This window comes from Polyodon spathula, chromosome 4 (assembly GCF_017654505.1).
Source record: "Polyodon spathula isolate WHYD16114869_AA chromosome 4, ASM1765450v1, whole genome shotgun sequence".
NCBI classification, from domain to species: domain Eukaryota; kingdom Metazoa; phylum Chordata; class Actinopteri; order Acipenseriformes; family Polyodontidae; genus Polyodon; species Polyodon spathula.
The window spans coordinates 40,058,971-40,081,166 of NC_054537.1; the positions used below are offsets into that span (position 1 = coordinate 40,058,971).

The 22,196-nt window shown below is 37.2% G+C and overlaps 1 protein-coding gene across 2 annotated transcripts; it reads left to right on the forward strand.

Annotated features, from left to right (window-relative positions):
• The first annotated feature begins 206 nt into the window (after positions 1-206).
• Positions 207-17,694, forward strand: LOC121314534 (tRNA selenocysteine 1-associated protein 1-like). 2 transcript variants are annotated; one of them, XM_041247919.1, is made up of 9 exons: positions 207-340; positions 967-1,064; positions 1,235-1,334; positions 2,011-2,063; positions 2,575-2,706; positions 13,782-13,901; positions 14,278-14,485; positions 15,658-15,709; positions 16,912-17,694. In XM_041247919.1, the coding sequence occupies exons 1-9, from the start codon at positions 305-307 to the stop codon at positions 17,052-17,054; spliced, it is 942 nt and encodes a 313-aa protein (XP_041103853.1). In that variant the 5' UTR covers positions 207-304; the 3' UTR covers positions 17,055-17,694. The 2 variants fall into 2 exon arrangements, with proteins under 2 accessions (XP_041103853.1, XP_041103854.1); XM_041247920.1 differs by lacking the exon at positions 13,782-13,901.
• Positions 17,695-22,196: the final 4,502 nt, after the last annotated feature.

Genomic DNA, 22,196 nt, shown 5'->3' on the forward strand with positions numbered 1-22,196 from the left:
AACTAAAGTGATGCCTTCAAATTAAAACAACTTGATTTCCCTTGCTTGGCAACAAAACATAAAACTTCTTTGAATAATATTATTTGAATATATTTTAAACATGTATTTAAATATGTTATGCCAGTTACTTTAAAAACAATGCGTTTTTTTCGTGAAAACTGAGACAGGCATTAGCAAAGACGCTATGTAGGCGTTTGCAACAGAAACTAAACAAAAATAATAATTGGAGAAGCAGTCCTGTAAGCGTCCAGGCTAATTGTATATTAGACATTCCGTCTGATTTCATATTGTGGAAGAAAACAAAATGTTTAATAGAATGGCAAGTTTGTGGATGGGTGATGTTAGTATCTTTTACTTGTTTATTGTTGTGCTACAGTTGTCACTGTGTTTATATACTTAGTGCATTTCTGTAGCAACAGCCGAACAGTACACCGGTACAGCGTTGGTTTAGTATATTTGTTGGTAAACATGCTGAAATGTTTTTGAGTTTAATTTATTTGAAACATATTTTATACATATAGGCTACTATTGTAAATATAACTGCTTCAGATATACTGGGCAGATCTTGTATATAATTTGTATTATCGGTACAAATACTAAATAACTAAAAGATCGCTGATAGTTTATCGCAGCTGTTGCGCTTAAATTAGATTTGCCAAGCCCTACCTTATTTATTTGGATGTGACACATGTCATGTGTATAAACTATACGTTTGTGGTAAACGCCTGATCTTGTATCAATGTTCTGTTTCACTCCAATAAATAAATAAATAAATAAAAACAAAACAAAAACACTACATCTTATTTTGTTTATGTTTCAGTAGGGTTCATGAAAACAAATATCCACACAATAACAAAACAGTTATTGGAACAAAAATATGCTGAATAAACCCTAACCGAAATAATGCGTTTTACAATACAACAGTATATTCTCTCTAAATGTTACATTATTGACATTTGTATCTAGCTGGATCCATACATGGATGAAGATTTTATAAAGCAAGCTTTTAGTACGATGGGAGAGACAGCATATGGCGTTAAAATTATTTGCCACCGAGTGACGGGGTAAGTGTACTTCATTAACATGAACACAATAATAATTTTAAACGTATAAAAATTAGGGGTTGTAAAATGTGTTTAAATAATAGGAACAGCCCACATTTTATTAACATGTACTGTGTATTTTATTAATTGTTAATGGAATATGCACATTTCTGGTTTTCTTCATTCAATAGTGGATCTGCAGGGTATTGCTTCGTGGAATTAGCAGACGAAGCTGGCGTTAATCGATGCGTACTTAGGCTCAACGGAAAGCTGGTTCCAGGATCAAACCCAGTAAGTAATCATTATTAAATTAGTTATTGTATCCAAAGCAACTTACAGAGACGATGAGGTGAAGTATACAACTGTTGCTGAAGTCACTTACCTCAGTTTTGCCTCTCATCTGAAGGACCTAGCACAAGGAGGTTGTGATTTGCTCAGGGTCACGACAGTGAGTAAGTGTAGAGCCGGGCCAAACCCCCTATTTAAGTATTCCGATGTTTTTTTGAAACATAATTTCTCAAGCGTGCAAGCGGAACTGTTCTTTTTGTTGGTGGTTTTCTGCTGATGTTGGGGGACACTGACCTAATGTACACCTTAGTTTTTGCAGCCACTGCTTTGTTATGACTGTTTCTTAATAGTTTCAACACAACTAGGTGATATTCCAATTTCAGTTACATTCTCTTAATTTTTTGACCAGTCAGTGAATGTTGTTTCATTAAAAGCCTTTAATTTGCATTTACATCTAAAAAGTATAAACAGCATTTGAATCAGACACTATTGAATGTGTATATATATATATATATATATATATATTGAAGGTATATATATATATAATATATATATATATCCTTGAAATACTTCCTAGAAGGATATAGAAGGAATTTTGGAGTGGGGAGGTGGGCAAATGTATACTTTGAAAACCAAATAACTGCCTGTTTATTTATTTACTTTTTTTTTTATACAACAGCCAAGAAAGTTTAAGTTAAATTATGCTACCTATGGGAAAAGGCCAGATACAGGGTGAGTATTTTGAATTTCTTTCATTTTAATGAGTCACAAGCAGAAACATCACATTTTACATTGAAGGAATTGGCATTCACTGTACTGGTACCATTACATTAAACATGGATGGGCAAAGTTGACCCCTCTAATTTGAGTGAGTCATTTTTTATTATTCTTATCTAAAAAGTGCATCTGCAATTTGATGCACTTTTTTATTGTACCCTGATGATGCATAACTGCTATTGTCAGTGTCATTCTTGCTACCCATACATACTCAAATCATATTGAAGCTGTATAGCATGTGATTGTTTATTTTTCTAACACATGTATATTTACATATATTTAATGCAGTAATTGTCATATTTTAAAATGTGATTTATAGAATACAACTGCGGTTTCATCCAAAACTTGAACTGCAAGTCCCACAAAGATGAAAATGTACACTATTCATATTTTCTGTAGCTTTCAGTTACAAACTGTGTGGCAAACACATCTTTAATATTTGTCTTTTGATAATGTTTTTTTGCAGCCCTGAGTATTCAGTTTTTGTTGGAGACCTCACCCCTGAAATTGATGACTTCCAGCTCTATGAATTTTTTGTGAAGAAATATGCTTCTTGCAAAGGTGGCAAAGTGGTTACAGACCCTTTTGGAAATTCCAGGTAGAAGGACTTTGCATGGGAATCAATACTAGACTTCAAATTGTAGTAGTCCTATCTGTGTTTAAGCATTTTGTTTGTTTAGAAAGTAAACACTTTTTTTTTTTTTTTAATTCACATAGTATGAATTAAGCACAGTGAACGAAATGACCTACTGTAGACTATAGTGCCTGTTTACATAGACATTTATGTTGAAGTCATACATAGCACAGGCAATAGATTTGATGTAAGAACTGGGAATTACTGTTAAATGTTCCTTCATTTTATATATAGGTTAGATTTGTAACTATCCAATAAAGAATTTCATATAAACCCGAACAATTAAATTGTTGTAAGGATTCACTCTTAAGGAGACGGGAATCAGTACTTTTTTATATATATATATATATATATATATATATATATATATATATATATATATATATATATATGACATATAATCCATGTGGCCTGTGTCATCTTGACACAGAAGGTGTGGCCCCTGTATCTTGACACAGTAGTGCTTACTTTCCTCTCCCCATTGACTGCATGTGTTACAGGTAATAGGACATCTCATAGATTTCTATGTGAAGCAGGTGGCTTAAGGTATGATTGCGGACATTATTGACAAAGCCTGTAATACTCTCCTGGAATAATCCATAAATTAGGCATGAGCACCGTCTCTGCCTTTATTGTAAATGCTTTCCTGTTAAATATACTGACGGTATGCTTGTGCCTGTACAATAACTAAGTCTGCATATTTTTTACTAGTCTGCATGAGACCAACTAGAAGCTGGTTACTTATTCCCGGTTCCTTATTCGTGGTGTAGTTTACAAAGCAGCGTGTCCGTTTCCTGTGTGTTTTAACTCAGTTACACATCTTGCTCAATTAATATATTGGTAGTATTTAAAAAAAAAAAATCGCTCCTTTAAAACAGAAATTAAAATATTAACAAATCTGTATAATGTCTCGCGGTCTTCAACCCAGTTGTCTGTCCCCATTCACTGGTCTCCTTTCGCACAGCAGACTGTCTCAGTAATCCCATGCTGCAAAAAATCACAGACACCAGGTTTGTTTGTGCTCTGACCGGTGGAAACATATAAAAATAGTTTTATTTATATCTTCAAACAAGGCATCAGATCGATATTTTATTTTACAACATGTTCTCAACCAAATACAGCATTCTTTTGCACTTTCAAATGATCAATCACTAAAATAAATCAACCCATTTTTCACAATAACAATACAACAGAGCAAAATTAAACACGTTTTACCTGACCGGTGGAAACATATAAAAGTGACTGGACATTAAGGCCAGGGTTGCCAGATCTCTGAGAAAAAAAAGCCAACTGGACCTGAAAAAGCAGCCCAAAAGAAGCCCAACCATCACTGTGCGTCATTTCCGGTCACATGACATCATAAATCACCTAGCAACCGTTCGGGTGGGCTCATATGTGAATTTCACCGATACACATCATTGAACAATGTCAGAAACAACAGCATTTTATCACCATTATAGGAAATTAGATCTAAGAAACAGTGAAAACATACATATAATTGGTACATATTGATACATAATTGCTGTTTCTGAGTAAAGATGGAGCCAGGACGTGCAGTTATTGCAAAGCGTTTGTTTTCCCAGCCATAATAAATTATATGATTAGTACACCTAGCCCAGACACCCTTGAAGATTTGAGATGCTACAAAGGACTGGAATTATACAACCAGTTTATCTGTGGATGGGTTAGAGAGGTGAAGACGTGCATCATAAACAACCTTTGTGTCATTAAAACTTTATCTTATTTGTGATACCATGTTACATTTACACAAAAATTAAAAAGACCCAAACACTATAATAAAACAAATAGCACGTTTACAAATGTTTCACATGCATACATACATACATACATACATACAGGAATTCTCCTTTCTAATCATCATTGCGATAACACTGCATTCTGCATGTTACAAAAATCAAACAATTATTAATATATTGAGGTATTTGTAAAAAAAAAAAAAAAAAAACTACTATATTGAGGTATTTAATCATTAAATATATGTTGGTCAATTTATATTCTTATGTTACTCTAACTTATTTATATTGTATTTCTGGAACAAGGCATTTCAAATAACTACTATTCAGTAATGCGGTAAAAGTATGAAAAGTAAATGAAATGTTGTGAACATACTCTTGAGGACAAGTAGCTGCACTCCTTCAGGTCTGCCCTTGATATATTAGTTTATCACTTGCCAAATCTTCGTTGCGGTATGTCTTTTATTTTTTCTCCCTGCAATTGTATGGCCCTCGGCAACCTATAAAATGAAATGTTGTCTCGTCCGTGCCTACTGCAACAGCCAATGACTACACAAGTGTTTACCATTTTTTTCATAAACGCAAACTAAACTATTTTTAAGGTCTGAAACCGATTTAAGTGAATCAGAGGTACGGCTTGCCTGCCCACCAGCTCAAGACACGCGATAAGGATCACGTGACTTGAAACGTCATTCTAAAACTCTATCACTTTATTCAGCTTGTTTATGGCTTTAAAAAAAACACTGGGTTATGCGGGTCTACTGTACCTTGCACTGAGCATGAAGCTCTTCATGCGACTCTGCATCGGCGAGCGAACCGTACTGAACAAAATGCTTCAAAAGGCTTCACTTTTAATTTAAATAATTTTCAGATGTCATTTCAGAGAATAGTGGCGCTGTCTTTATTTTTAAATGTGCTATATAAACGTAGGACAGCCAAACATACTAAGTTAGTCTTATACTTCACATACTGTGTTAGTCTACTTGAACAGGATCATCTCACGTCCGATTTGGTATGCTGCAATCGGAATCTTGTTTGGTCCTATTTAGCAGATGATCCATCTCTGGTGATTATCGTCTGGTACGCTGCAATCAGGATTAACAAGTGTACTAATTTTAGTCCAAGCAAGTGGACTAAACCTGCTTAATCCACTAGTTAGACACATCAAATGGACTAACTTTGGTACTCTGCAATCAACCCCCTGTGTCTTACAGAGAAAACAAAAACCTGGTAGATCATGTGTAATGCTTTTGTATACAAGAATGATATTTAATTGAACAGACTTTTGCAGTGTTAACCATTTTCAACATAAGCGACCAAGCATGAAAAGAAGTCCAAAATATTGTAGAAAGCAGCAAGGTAAAATTGTAATCGACTCTGTGGAAATAGAAGCCCAATTCCACGGTTTTAAAGCGGAACTGGCAACCCTGATGAAGGCACACACAACTAGAGGGGTGGGAGAGTGAACTAAAATAAAAACAATAAACAGTATGCCACTACACGATTCAAAACCCCACTTATTTACAATAGTACATTTTATAAGGGCTGTTTCATTAGTGAGACACTCTAAAAGCAGTTAACATATTATTTACATCAAGTATTTTGTTCATAAACTAACCCCTTTTCGTAGATGATAGGTTGGTACATTTGTCAGTCGCATATGTAGTACACATTTCAGCAGCAGGTGTCTCTAAACCCAAAGTCTGTTGGAAAGCTACTGATTTGCAGCAGAATTTAACAATATACAGTGTACTTAAATACAAACATTTTACCTCCGTTACACTCGCCTCCTCCAAATTCAGCAAAAATGTTCAAGTGAGTATAAGAACCTCGACTGAAGTGACTTGTCATTGGAACCCTGTTTTTTTCAGAAAATGAAGATTTTAACAGATATATTCTTATTTCTTAGAAGATCAGATAGTTATTGATTGGCTAACCCCTTTGGAAAATTTCCGAACTGAAGTGTTCAGGTGGTAGATCCATCTATCCACTGACTTGACTAAACGATTTGAACGTGTTCTGATTTCTCCACATTTGCTGGCATCACTGGTAGGTTGGTTTTGCAAATCGCTCCTGTGCTCCACAGTACCATCAACACTATCCATTTTCTGGTTCTAACACAGCTGATGTGTGCTCTTCATGGTTCTCACCATCATTCGTGGTATCTTCCACTCCTGAAATGTCATCCAGGCTAGATTCAGTGTTGGTATCAGATTCTGAAGCTGCATCTGCTCTACCTTGTTCACACTTTGTTGCAATGACATCTTCATCGATACCTGTCATTTCCTTTTCTGTGTCTGGTTCTTCAGAACAGACTACCTCTTCACCCTCCTCGGCAGATGAATATTTAGAATCTGCATCACTTTGTTCTTCTAAAGGAAGTTAGCTAACATCAGCAGATTGCTGTGGACAGTTTTTATCTGTCCTGTAAGCTTACTCCTAATTTTGTAAGTAGGAATGTTCGGGTCTTTATCCACCACTATGTACTTCGTTGATTGCCACTTGTCTGCCAACTTTTGCTTTCCCCTCACACCCTTATTTGCGAACAGTACCTGGTCTGATCAGTACCCGGTTCGACAGATGGTATGTTTCTGAGCTTCTAGCATGGCTACCTGCAAATCTTTGTGGAGACTGGTGACGTAATTATCCTAATCCCCTGCACTATCATTGTGGAGAACTGGACCAAACATGTCAACTGGGAGGCGGGGTATCCTCCCAAACATTAAATAGAATGGGGCAAAACCTGTTGTTTCATGAGCCGTGCAGTTATGAGAAAGTTAGGGTGCTTAACATCTGAGGCCATTTGTATTTTGCACGTGGAGGTAGTTCTCGTATCATACTCCCCAACGTCCTATTGAATCTCTCAACACAGCCATTTCCAGCAGGATGGTAGGGAGTCGTATGGGACTTCTCTGTTCCAGCTATCTCTAGAAGATCTTTTATCAGTCTAGCTTCAAAACAAGCTCCGTGATCGGAGTGAATCCCGTTGGGAAAACCATAGACACTGAAAAAGTGGTCCCAAAGCTTCTTGGTGAGAAGTCTGACCAGAACAGGGAATGGCTTGGGCAAGCTTTGTAATATGGTCAGTTATGACCAGAACATCTATGCTGTTATTACCAGATCCCTTAGCTGACCAGAAGTCTAGACAGACAAGCTCTAATGGGTATGTAGTCTTAATAGACTAATTATCCAATAATGTACCATTATCCAATTTACTTTGTGTTAGTACTCTCACAGATCCCATTGGGTTGATTTTTGTCCTCTCCTTGTATGATCATGTCAAGGTCCATTAATGCTATACATGGATAGACATCTGCTAATTTGGCATTTTTTTTTTTAGCATTATAGAACTATCTAGAAGATTTGTTACCTTGACAGGGATCTACTTGTCACCATACAGTGGAAACACGGACCTGCCAACTAGAATGTTACGGGGTTTAGCTTTAGAATTGGTCGTCTCTATTAACACAGTGCAGAGTTTTCCCCACACTAAATGTTCACAACGAGGTGCAAAGTCTCGTTGAAGTTTTACTGTACCCATTTTGTCAGGTGTGTGGTCTCCTCTCCATCTTGTCAAACTGGCCAACGTGTTTAGAAATGCGTCATTTTCATTTGAATTCCCAGCTTGACCTGTTTTCAGCAAATCCCACAATTCCTAGCAGATATTTGATAACACTGGTACCAATAACTAAATCTTCTTGTTGGCCCGGAACAACTAACATGGGTACCAGTAGATTACACTTATATACATTTAGTGCTAACTCATACACTGCTGTAGGGTATACTTGCAAACCACCAGAGCCTACCAGAGATATATATGAATCTTTTAGGGAGACATCAGGTAAGGCTCCCCTCAACAGCAGGTCCTGTTGGACTTGTTCACTTATTGTACATGCCATTGAACAGCTGTCAAGTAAGGCTTTTAAGCTCAAAGTCCCTTGTATTGTGACTGATGTGTAGAATAAACTGTCACTCTTTACAACATGTTGTGTTCTCTGAAATATAAATTCAGTATTTGGCTCACCAGAACTAGAATCAAGATACATGGATTTTATATAATTGTCATCAGAAACTGGTGGAACGTTGCTTCTGCCCACACAAACCCCCTCAGAGTGCAGGCCGTCTAGTTCCTGGTTTGAAGCAGGGTTTGCATGCTGGATTTCTGTTGTGTTGACTGCTTGAACAGTATCTGCTTGAGCGACCAGCTGAATAACGTTTAAAACATAACCTGTTTTCTATACAGTGTGTCTTAGTACTGTGGTTATTGGTTTTACAGATATTGCAAAAGGGGGCAAAAGTGGGTTGTGTGGTATTATTAACACGCACTGTACTATATTTCTGATTTTGATTATTAGTAGAGGCTACTACTCGTTCCAGTAGTTTTGTTATGGAATCCATTGCCGTGATGTCACTCTGAGGAACACTGAGAGAAACTGCACTTGATGCATTACTCTGCACATGCGTAACTGCAGATACTGTCCCAAGATGAGAACGGTCCTGTGTTAACTGTGGTTCAATTGCAGAGGATATCTGGGATCTATTAAGTCTTGAAATGGGAGCAGTTTGGGATCTTTGCTCCCTCTGTTGATCATCAATCAGCTGTTGGATCTCTCTTGTGGTCCATTTACTAGCAGGTTTAGATTTGAAAATGCCTTTTAATGCAAGGTCAGGGCAGTGGTGCACAAACATCATTGCCACCTCATATTCTAAGTTTCTACTTTCTTGCTCTGCTTTTGTATCTGTTCCACTACCAATTATGTGGCTTTATTTAATCTAATCCAATAATCTAAAATATCATCATTTGCCAGAGGCAGAGTCGAATAAAAATCTGCCAAGGGGGTGGATGACAAAGCCACTTCCCCAAAATGATGCTTTAGAATATCAAAAATTGCATCAGGGTTCTTCTGTGCATCTATACCATTGTTTCTAAGTCCTATTTTCACAACATCTTTAGCACGGCCTATTACTCTGGACATGATCACTTCAGACTGTTCAGATATTGAATAATTTCTTCTCTGGAGGTACACATGCATCAACTCCTACCAGTCGTGTATGTTGTGTTCATCAGATTGCACACATCTAAATAAAGGTGGTTCTTTGAAGTCAAGCCAAACCAGTAAGCTAATCTTGGACCAATCAGTGGTTTGTGAACTGGCAGAAGTCAAATTATTAGGCTGATTGCACATGCTAGAGCCGTCATTTGGAACCTGAGAAATGGTTATTTTATCAGCAAGTGCTGCAACAATTGATTTCCCAATTTTCTGCCCAATGCGAGAGACTAGCTGTGTTAACTGCTCTGTAAACATATCCTCCCATTGAGAAGAAGTACTACTGAGAGTTGAAGTGCTTGGAGCACTTGGCACTGGGGGAGAAAAGGAGTCAGAACCATGTTCCCATATTAACTGATTGACAGGGCTATCTCTTTGCATTACAGTTATTATCCAAAACAACCTTGTGTCTACTGTAACCAGGAGAGTCAAAGCTTACTAGCATGACTGGAAACGAACCTCCGCACTGTCAGCATGTGTGTCTGACTGTTTCTGAGAAAACATGGTTTGTCTCATTAGCACCCGCCATTTCAGTGTATCACAAAAATACGGATCGAAAACATTACAAAACGTAAATAACAATAAACAATATTGTGAAAGTCAACTTTTACAAAACAGTATATTGTACTATCAATACCGTGCACGTGCACTGATAGTACGGCTTGGCTTTCAATTGTAGTACTTGCGTTTGCAGCCTCAGTGATCAGTGTATGCTGATCAGCGAATCCAAGGAAAGCACCAGTGTAACGTCTCACGGTCTTCAACCTGGTTGTCTGTCCCCATTCACTGGTCTCCTTTCGCACAGCAGACAGTCTCAGCAATGCCCGGTGGCAGTAATTCACAGATGCCAGGTTTGTTTGTGCTCTGACCAGTGGAAACATAAAAAGTCGTTTTATTTGTATCTTCAAATAAGGCATCAGATCGATATTTCTATTTTACAACATGTTCTCAACCAATACAGCATTTTTTTGCACGATAGAATGATTGATCACTAAAAGAAATCAACCCATTTTTCACCATAACAATACAACCGAGCAAAATTAAACACATCTTACCTGACCGGTGGAAACATATAAAAGTGACTGGACATGAAGGCACACACAACTACAGGGGTGGGAGACTGAACTAAAATAAAATCAGTAAACAATAATATGCCACTACATGCTTCAAAACCCCACTTATTTACAATAGTACATAAGTTAACATATTATTTACATCAAGTATTTTGTTCATAAACTAAACCCTTTTCTTCGATGATAGGTTGGTACATTCAAGTCGCATATGTAATACACATATTCCACCAGCAGGTGTCTCTAAACCCAAAGTCTGTTGGAAAGCTACTGATTTGCAGCAGAATTTAACAATATACAGTATACTTAAATACAAGCATTTTAACTCTTCAGAAGCATAGCGGTACCCTATATTACATGCCTGTTTTGCCCCATTTACCCCATTAGATGCTTTGCTCGCTAAATATCGAGGTATCCATAGATAGGTTATCGTCTCCTCTTTGCAAAACCACTAAAGAAGTTAGTGAGCAAACCATACCCTACAAGCAGAAGCACTCCAAAGTGTAGCCCACTATAACCAATACAGAAGGTATGGGGGCATGTCTTTGGATCAAGTTCAAGAGCTCTTGCCTTGTGTGTGCCTGCATTGAAAGTATTTTATGTGGCTTCTTTTGTAGGATCAATGTTTAGGATTATTATTATTATTAGTAATCGTAGTAGTGGAAGGCTTTCAAGCCAAAATGGCTGGGAAGCCTATTGGGATTTTTCTTATTATTATTCCGTAAACTTCAAACTGCTCCTGTTTGCACGTTGTGTAACCAGTCAACATGACACTTGGTAGGTATAACCCTGTGCAGATTGCAGTTCAAATGCAAAGAAAATTGTACTCCTGCATCAACCAAGATGGCGGCCTGACATATTTTTTTTTTTTTTAAAACTTTCAAAATCATCTTGGGAACCGGTGAACGATTGATCTCAAACTTTGCATTTGTCTTCAGCAACCAAACATGCTTCAAGTTTTCAAAGCAGAAGTTGCTGCGATAAATTTTACTATCAAACTGGCTGACACTAAAGTCGCAAAAACGCTCAAACAAACTGCTTCTGCTCAAAAACCGTTTAACAAACTTACAGTACAACTTGGCAGGCATCATCGCGGTGACAATAGAATTCAGATATAGCAAAATGGTGTTGTTTTGTTAAACATGGTGGCTGCCAGACCTACATTAAATTAACCAAACCAACAAATTAAATTTAGAACTGCTTCAATTTAAAAACGGTTTAGTTGATTAATTCCAAATCTGAAAACCATCATGCCTGTGTCAGTACAATTAACTTTTTCAAAAATGGTGTTTGTGCGTGAACCAAGATGGCCACCCGATGCATTTTTTGGAAAAAACTTTCAAAATCTTCTTGTGGAGAACTGGTGAAGTTACTGATTTCAAACTTGTAAAATACCAAGAACTAAACCCGCTTCTTCCATTAATTGCTAAGTGTTTGGTACTGTACTGGGGCTTGGGATCTGTAAAACTGCCTGGCAGTTCTAGTTATTATTAAAGCTCAAAAAACAGGAGGGAAAGGAAGGTGCCACAAAAATAGAAATTAACAGCAGCAATTGAAAGTATACATAGTTCTTTTGTTACCTTTAACAATTAAAAGGGGGGTGACTTTCTGATGTAAAAAAGCTGTGTTTGAGATCCAAAAGGAACAAGAACATTAAAAGAAAAGAAAATGTTGTACAACATTTATTGCAGCTCCTGTGCACAGGTAAGAAAAGAGATTTCAAATTAAACTAAATATATATTTTCTCTCAACTTTATTTGACTGGATACTTGCTTGACAGGTGTGTTTTGTTCACTCTCGTACTGGCATCACTGGGTTGTGAAACCAGCAGTTAAAGTTCACTTATTTTCAATACATTTTAATTTCAGGTGTAATCTGAATCTTGACTTCATTTTTGTTCCTGAGCAAAAAATCCAGCACGGCAGTGGATCCCAGATTCCTGCCACTTTCCGGTTTTTGTTATTTTTTACTTCACTTTTATCTCTGATTAATTTGTATTTCAGTTAGCAGTTTGTCTTCTTATAGGGTTATCTAAGCATTTATGATTAAGTATTGCAGTAATGAATGACAAATGCGTTCCACAACATATTTTAGCAGTAGCTCAGAAAGCCTATTGGTACAGTGTGATTTCCCTCTGTAAACAGAGATGCAGGTTTTTACAGTTCCCACAGTAGCTCTTCAATTGAGCATTTTGCTTTGTTGTATGAATTAGCTTTTGTTTAGATTTAAAAAAAAAAAAAAAAAAAAAAAACTGGGTGCACCTTGTTGTGCCAGAAGTATTCCTTAATGATCCAGACTCCAAGTGTAACCACCAAAGTGATCCCCAATAGACCCTGTCTAGTAAGCTTACAATCAACCTTCACTTGCCTTGGTAACTGCAACTGCTGTCACCAAATCTTTTGGTTTGAGAGCCACTGTCCTAGAACATGTTAGCGGATGTGTTTAACGTCTGGTTTTAATTTCACTATTTTATCGTTAACTGTCTGAAATTATAATGTTAATTAACACCAATTGAATAGAGCCTTTCAAAAAGCATGTTTGTTTTTTTTCCTTATCTTTTCTCAATATCTAGAATGTTTTGTAACAAAACGGTAAGTATTAATATTAGACTGTTTCATGATGAGAAGCACAAATGATTTTCAAAACTGAGCTAATTTGATGCATTTTTTTTATTATGGCCTGTGGAAGATGGATAACTGTTGAGTCATTGTTGCGTTTAATATAGTAAGTAACAGAACTTACTGAAACTTGTTTTTACTGAAAAAAAAGCTGGTTGTGTCACATGCTCTCAGATCAGGACTTAACTAACTAACACTGAGTATGCAAGATTTTTGCTATTAGCTATATGCTATTTCCCATATTACGACTGTACACAACTATCTATATCTAAAATATAAACATGCTGTGTTCGTTGAAGTCATTAGCTGCTTAGATTAACCATTCAGCAGAATGAGGCAACAAACAAGTGATTTACTGTTTTAGTATCACTTTAGGTGTCTTAGCAAGTTGTTGTATTTGAAGCAATTGGATATGGTAGCAATCAACAACTGGATTTGGTGACCAGTTTTTTTTGGCCTGGAGCTATGGCTCCTAATGCAAAACATTTGTCTAGAGCTATGTTACCCAAGGATAACCTTGTTGATATGTATGAATGCTGGATTCCACAGGGGCTATGGATTTGTCAAGTTCAGTGATGAGAATGAGCAGAAGGCAGCGATGGAAGAGTGTCAAAATGCAAATGGGCTTGGTGGAAAACCAATCAGAATTAGTATAGCAATTGCTAAAAGGTAAAATCTTCTCAACTTGCTTACTGTTATAAGCCCAGGTGACTGTCTGTTTTATGACTCATTTCTTAGCAGATGTGTGCTCATTGCAGGTGGAACCAACATAACATTTCTATGCCAGACATTTGAGAATTTTTCAGATTTAGGCTTATTGCTTCCAAAATATATATTTCTTTCTGACAGGAAAACATTAGACTTCCTTGCATAGTTAGATGTTAGATATACAAAACATTGCTACCCAATGCACCTTGTATTAGTAACCAACCAATGGTGGTACTAAGATCAAAAACACCTATAGATAAATTGAACAGACCTGCTTGACTTAAACATTTTGCATTTTCTGTTCCATACTGGTTAACCAAAAACGTTTTTGTTTCAGTAATAAAACCAATTATCAACAAAATCAAAATCACAACTACTCTGAGTATTACCAGCAGTATCAGAACTACTATTCACAGTGGGGATATGACCCTTACAACAGCTATAACTATGGATATGGACCCTATGGAGCTGCAACGACAGCTCCAGGGATGGCTCCTCCTACTACAACCACTTCAGCTTCAACAGAGTCCCAGGCTACATCACAGGTAATTCATCCATAACTTAAAACATAAATTATGCTTTTAAAAACTTTTAGAAATATTTGGCTAATGCCTTCATTAGAGGTAAACTGTGGTTAATTCAATATGTCTTCCACTAGCGGCTAGTTGCATAGACCCCAATTAGCACTAATTTTGGGCTGCCTAAGGTAGGGGTGCAAATAACACTCCTATTGCATAGAAGTTTGAGTCCAGTTGCTCCCAGTAAAAGGGAGGGCCTGCTCCAGGAATGTTCTTGCTAACACACTCTAAATAAACTGGGGTGGGATTAAAATCCCCTAAACTAACCCCTATGCTGAGCACTCAGATCCCGGTTAACACACATGGTGATTACGAGCGGTTGCTTTATTTGCTCACCCTGATTCGTACTCGCTGTCGTGAGGATTATCAGCCAATTCAACTCCAGCTTGCTGACAGAGAACAACAAAATGGAAAACCAAGGGCTGACTTTTCAACTCCTTTTTAAAGGCATGTGGTCAGGGTTAATTGATAATCAGTATGTCAATCAACACCTGGCCACATGCTGCACATGGAGTTCAGTTAGGTAGGGAGGAAATTCTAACCTCTCAGCCCTGCCATATCTAGCACACTTTATTTTGCAAACACTTTCAAATTAATTTACAAAAAAAAACATTATTTACACTGGTGCCTCCAGCATCTTGTCATAGAGCTGAATACTGCTAGCTATGGTGGATAACCAGCCCCCATGGAGTCTGTTTTCTCCTTATCAGCTGTCAGGCGGTCTTTCCCTCGTCGGCTGCTGCACTATTCACAGCAGCCACTGTTATTGCAGATCTACTTGGTTTGTCACATAATAGTAGTAGAGTTTATTTTGGTACATCCACAATTTTTGGCAAAAACTGTTATCCTCAGATTTGCTCTTGTTCCATCAGTCATCCATGCTCAGCAAAGAACAATAGATTTTCCACTGCCATTTATATATGCTACAGTCATGTGAACATTTAGTAGTTTGGTGTTAAAAAAATAAATAAAAAACTTGCTGATGCTGGCAACATGTAACAAATGTTTGTAATATAATATATCCATACAAAGTTTAAAATTGATCCAACTTTGCAAGGGCATTTTGCTACAAAAATAAATTGAAAATACTGTCTATGTAAATCAGTTCAGTCACCTACTTTAATATTTTTATATTTCAGTTCCAGCAGTCATTGGGGGCTACAGAAGATACTGATGAAGAGCTAGTTGAAGGCAAGTGTGACAAAAGAAACAAAAAGAAAAAAAAACAGAAAACATGAAGTGGTACATTAGTTAAACTAATTGGGCAGTTCTCATATGTAGACGGTCATGTGTGTTTGACCCACATTGAGAGCAGTATTATAATAATGAGACAGAATAATCACGGTAAACAAAGACCTACACCAGTATTAGAGAAAACAGTGGATGTGAATGCTTTCAGTGAATTAAAAAAAAAAAAGTTTTTTAAAACATTACATTGAGGAGACATAACACAGAGTAGACATTATTTACTTCTAGTAAATAACTCCACTTAATGTGTTTGTATAAGTTAGTAAGACATACACTGAGGTTATTGACTGAGAAATGTCGAACGGTAGCTTTTCATTATTCTTTTCTTGACGGCGGTTTTATTTAAAGTTTTAAACTCTGCTCAATCTGTTTTTTTTTTTTGATGTAACTTAATTTCACATCATGTAATCATGTTATTGTTTGGATCCAAACACTTTCTAATTTGGTGTGTACAGGCCTCTCTAGTTGCTGTAGCGGCAAGGGCACTGCAGCCGTAATTATTTTGAATCGACATACGTTTTGATGGGTATTGCAGCATTTGAGAAGGGCACCAACGGCAATTGCCACATGGCCGCCGTTAATTTTGAGCCCTGCTCTTGTAGAATATTAAAATACTGATGTGTCCAGGAGATAAAAGGTATCAATAGCAGGGGGCATAACATGTATATGGCTTTGAGACTGCTAGCATTCTATCACATGCAGGAATAAACACATAACAAATGAAAATGTTGAACCATCTTTTCTCCAACAGGGAGCCTCTTATCTGCGTTGCGTATAATATGTATGTTGTAAGATGTGAAAGCTCTGTTGCAAGTCAGTTTCAGTCATAACGGGCTAGATAAGGTAACAGGTAAAGGACTATTTGCTTGTGATTAGTTGTAAGGTGTTTCCTTATCCTTGCTAATATTTTAAAAGAAACAGTTTAAACACACAGATTCCCTGACGAACAGAAAGATGAATATTCACTTCTCCCTCCAAAACATTTGCAAACTAGTTTCAGTGGCTGATTAATTTTGATTCATGTACATTTACAAGTTGACACCTGATTGGCTGAGTTGCTCATCCAAGTTTGTCTCTGTGCATGGGCTATTTATCACTGGAGGGAAATATGTCTAATACTTTTTTGTTATTATTTTCTTTAATAGATCCAGACCCTCAACCTGATATTGACACAATGAACAGACAATTTATGGAAAAAAGCGAAGAGCTGTATGACTCCCTCATGAACTGTCATTGGCAGCCATTGGACAGTGTTACATCTGAAATTCCCACTGTGGCAAACTTTTAAGGGTACAGATAAGATGATCAGCTAAAGGGGACAGATTTACAAAAACCTTTTTCCCAACAAAGTAAAAATGAGCTGTCAAAGATTATGCCTGTATTGACTTCTCACAAGTTAATTTTTATTGTTGATCTTTTTGTTTTCCAGGCTTTTTTCTTTGCCAGCTTTTTCCCTTAAGTACTGTAAGGTCACTTTTTGTGTTGTAGTTATAAAAAAACAAAATAAAAAAACACCTAAGGGTGGGGTGGGGGGCTGGACGGACTCGACTGTACTTCTAGTGTGAAAAGTAGGGTTCACTAGAACCAAAGTACAATCTGTAAAAACAAAAAGATCAGCCAAAAAGTATAACCTGAGGTGATGTCTTTGTCATTATCTCTCTCAAACTGAAACCATTAAAGAGCAACTTGTAGAATATTAGTGAAATTATAACATTTTTCCTTCTTGTTTAGATTCACTTTCTATAATTTACTGTTTAAAATGTCAGTATGATGGGATGAAAAAGAAAATGATACAAAGTGAAATTTAAAGAGTTAGTAGCAGGGTTCTGACAAAACAGAGCGCTATAATCCCACATATTGCTAGTTTAAATAATGTACCTGTAATTTTTCTTTTCATTGTTAACATCCTGACAACTTTTTACACTTGTAAGTTCAAAGTCTGTTTCAAAGCTCTTTTCAAAATGTCTGCTGTAGTGCACTGGGGTTTGAGATCTGTCCTCTAAATCACTGCTGGAAGGATACATAAAAAAAAAAAAAACATGAGGTTTTGTTCAGTACCACACCATGATTTGTTATTGCTGTGCTACCACTTTGACAATGTGGGTAATCAGTGCACTAGAGCAGACATTTTGAAAAGAGCTTTGAAACAGACTTTAAAGTTATAAGTGTAAAAAGTTGTCAGGATGTTAACAATAAAAAATAATTACAGGTACGTTATTTGAACAGCTGTAGCAACACATGGGGATGTGTAACACTATATTTTCCAGGACCCCGCTACTTACTAGTTAACAACAAGAATACATTAGTTAATACTGCTCTGGTAATTCCTTCCCATATCAAGTTGCTCTTTATATGAAACATTTATTGGAACCTATTCACAAATAGTTTAGTATTCCAAAAAATTCTTTTGACTGTTTAAAGATTCTTGACTGGCTGTTAAAGATTCTCGACTGTTTCTACATGTGTAAATATCCATCTTTTTTATTTTTTATTTAATGCTTGAAATGTATTTCTGTTTTAGTAGCAAGTTTACTCACTGATTCTGTTAAACCCCTTTCTTAAAGTGGTTGTACCTACCAAAATAACTTCCATTTGCTATATGGGTCACAAATGTGTAATTTTGAAAGAAATACTGGTTATATATTTTTATTGTAATTTTAAAACATGATATATGTTACACTAGTTTAAAATGTATGTTTGCAGGCATTGCTTTCAAATAGTCTTGAACTTATTGGCAATTTAATCTAAAGATTGACTGTCCTTATCAGGACCTTTTTTTCATGTCAATAACCAACCAGCTGTTTCCTCTTTTGACCATCATGCTTTGTCACCTGTAACACTCTTTGAGCTGGTGATATTAACTAGCAAGTGACCAGTAAAAGCAACCAGCTTCCTGAAAGATAAGGCAAACAAACTAGCCTCTTGTTGTACCAGACCAGATATGTTTGAAATTAGAAATATAAATTCGCTATAAGATGTGTTTTTGCAACAAACAAAAAAAGTGTGTGGAAATATCCATTTAAAAAATGGTTTTCTGGAGAGTAAATGTGAATATTTCATGAAGTAATTTAAGAACGTTGTTTTAACAAATTAACAACAAAACACATATTAAAATATGTTTTAAGAAGCTATGTTAACTGGGATTGTGTGGTATTTTATGGCAATATCCATGCCTTGCAATCTTTTTGATACCAGATTGCAATTCATACTGTAATTCATTAGAAGAGAAATGGGTACCTTGCCATCAATGTGTCAAAATATCAACCACCCATTGGTTGCTACTTTATTTTTAGTGGTCAAAGTGATGTAGAACACAGTAGGCCATAACGGGGTATTCAGTGTTGTCAGGTGCATCTCTCGGGCTTGAGGCAATGCATTATTTAGTAAAGTGCAATATTTGTCAACAGTGCAGACCCTGGAGTGAGAAAATGAAATAAATAGCTATTATTTGAAATACATTCCCAAAGACCTGGAAGTATATCTCATCTACAATATCCACTTCGAATCCTGTACATTTTCTCTTTATGACCAGAAGTGTACCTTGTCAATAATGTAACCAATTTGCTAAGATGCAGCATTAAAGTATTTAGTAAATTTTTTTTACCATTCTTTCAAAACGTTTAATCTGGGTTACTAAACACCATATTTTCCTTAATCTAAAGGCACTCAACACTTAAGTACACATGTATTTAAGCAATAAATTCTGCATTTGAGGGCATTATATACGTTGTATTTTTTTCTACAGGATTTGGTTTCTGTTTTTAGCAAACATTCAAAAAACAAAAATACATACAGGATTATTGAACTCTCTTTTAGTTGTCTTGAGTTCTGGCTATTTTGGTAAAATAGTGGTATTTCCGCTCTTTTGGTAACATCCAGCTTGATGTTTTAGGATATGTCAGAGGCAGGGATGCGGTTAAGCGCTTTGGTGAGCAAACTTATTTTTTAATTCACTTTTAAATTAAAACACTAAACAACATTGATTGGTTCATGCTGAATCCTCCACAGATCACCAGCTTTGGCAATATAAATATAAATCTAAATTAAAGTCCTATTTTGCTGTTAACTATACAGCTATTAACTCTGTCCTTTCGGCTCCTTTTATTGCCTTGTCATTGCAGAGGAGTTTAGCCAATTAGCCAATTAACGGTCCTCCAATCAGGACTTTAGCGTCAGTCACATTCTCAGGATGACTGAAGTTTTCTTAACCGTTTCATAATTGTCTTTCTGTTCACCAGCATACTCGGGCAGGTTGGACTGTACTAATAAAGATAAGGGCGTAACCCTGTGCCTGCAAATAAATAAATAAATAAATGAATACAGAATAAATAATAATAAACATCACCATTATAATAAACTACTGCAATTATGTATATAAGCACACTGATGAGTGAATAAAATACCTAATAATATTCAATTTTTAGGTTAAAATGTATTTGTAATTCAAATACTGCCACATTGACAATTGAGAAACCAGCCCTTTGGTTTGCTATTCCTATAATAGTAATTAACAGGCGTGAGCTGAGGGTGTAAGGATAGGACAGAGGAAGCAGAAAGGATCAGTTAGTAGGACAGGGTGCTGCTAAGAAGGAACAGACTTGGGATAGAGGAGTGGGCTGAATCCCAGACTTAAAAACTAGTATAGGAAGTGGTTGCTGACTGAGGGCGGCGATGCTGACACATCCCAGCAGCTGAAGCCAGCGACCAAAAACATACAAAGGTTATGAATCAAAGAGCCGCCCCCGAGACTGGAAGTCGAACGGAAAGTACACAAACAACGATACGAGGGAGTCGCCCCTCAGGAGAGTAGGGTACCCGGCCTCTGAGAGTTCTGTAAAGGGGTGCTCGTTAAACCCCATGCCTAGCCGAGACCTCATGCTTCCTAGGACCTGAAGTAAGGACAAAGCATGCAGGTTAGTATGAGACTCGAGCACTGGAAGCGTAAAGCGTTATCTGGTGGAAATGGGGAGTTAGGAGGTGGTTTGGGGAAGCAGGTGGGACCAGCTGCTGGAACTTGGATACCTGTTGGCGAGAAAGAGCATCATCAGCATTATTGTAGATACCAGGAAGGTGGCGGCATGGATTAAGAAGTTAAAAGAGAGAGAAGACCATATGAGATGATAAAGCAGATGCATGATGAGAGGGGATGAGGAATATCCTTTGTTAATGATATGCACTGGGTTTGTTATCGCTGAAGAAAATGATTGATTTCCTTGACCACTGGAGACCCCAGAGGAGAGCAACCTCCACAATTGGATAGATTTCCAGAAGAGTGGTAATCCTAATTTTGGGGGGGGCGAGGTGCTGGAGATCCATTCTGATGTTAGGAATCCGATGGATGAGGCATCAATGAAGAGTGTGAGATCGTGTGTGGCTGACAGTAAGTCATCATAGAAAAAAGAGAGACCGTTCCAGTGAGTAAAAAGATTGACCCACATCTTTATATCTTTTCTGGCATCAGGTGAGATTTTAATGTAAGAGTTCAGGTTCTTAGCACTAGATGAGAGAGATAGGAGACATGAAATTAATGTTCTGCCTTGAGGAATGATGAGTATGGCAAAATTAAAATGACAGGAGGTCACGTTTCTTGATGGATGAGGGATTATGCGTTGGAGTTTGGCAGGAGGCAGGCTGGCTTTGAATATCACGATATCGATGATAATACCTAGGAATTCCAGAGAGTTGACAGGGCTGATGGTTTTCTCTTCTGACAGAGGGATGCCCACTGAGGAGAAGAGGGTCTTGAGCTGCATAATTGCTTGGGCTGGGGGATCTGAAGGAGGGGAAATGTGCAGGAAGTCATCCATCAGATGGAGGAGGAAAGGAATGAGATAAGTATTGAGCAGAATCCAGCAGAGGGCCTCTGACAGAGTTGAATATTTTTGGGCTACTGCGACAGCCGAAGGTGAGCTGGGTGGCGAAATTGAACTTGACTGCCCAGCAGACTACAAAAAGGTGGTGGAGAAAAAGGTGCATGGGCATAACCTTGAATCCATCAGAGATGTCAGCTTTGGCAAGCCAGGCACAACAACCTACAACTTTGATGGACTTAATAGTGTTGGACACCTTTATATAGTGGAGAGAACTCCTCACTTGAAATGAAGCATTTAATGCTGCTAGTGTTACTGTCCCGAGAAGCGGAGAGGTCGATGATAGGGTGCTTCTTGCCGGAACACTTGCGGGTGGCTATGCCTGTGGGATTAATGCAGTAAGTAGTGAAGGGAGTGGCTGCGAAGGGGCCGATTTTGGCCTGGATAAGAACATAAGAACATAAGAACATAAGAAAGTTTACAAACGAGAGGAGGCCATTCGGCCCATCTTGCTCGTTTGGTTGTTAGTAGCTTATTGATCCCAAAATCTCATCAAGCAGCTTCTTGAAGGATCCCAGGGTGTCAGCTTCAACAACATTACTGGGGAGTTGATTCCAGAC

Excerpts from the sequence above, each read along its gene's own strand:
- LOC121314534 (XM_041247919.1), top strand. The coding sequence starts at position 305 with ATGTTTAATAGAATGGCAAGTTTGTGGATGGGTGAT. Across the intron at positions 1,335-2,010 it reads TGGTTCCAGGATCAAACCCA|CCAAGAAAGTTTAAGTTAAA; the intron begins GTAAGTAATCAT and ends TTTATACAACAG. Across the intron at positions 13,902-14,277 it reads AGTATAGCAATTGCTAAAAG|TAATAAAACCAATTATCAAC; the intron begins GTAAAATCTTCT and ends TTTTTGTTTCAG.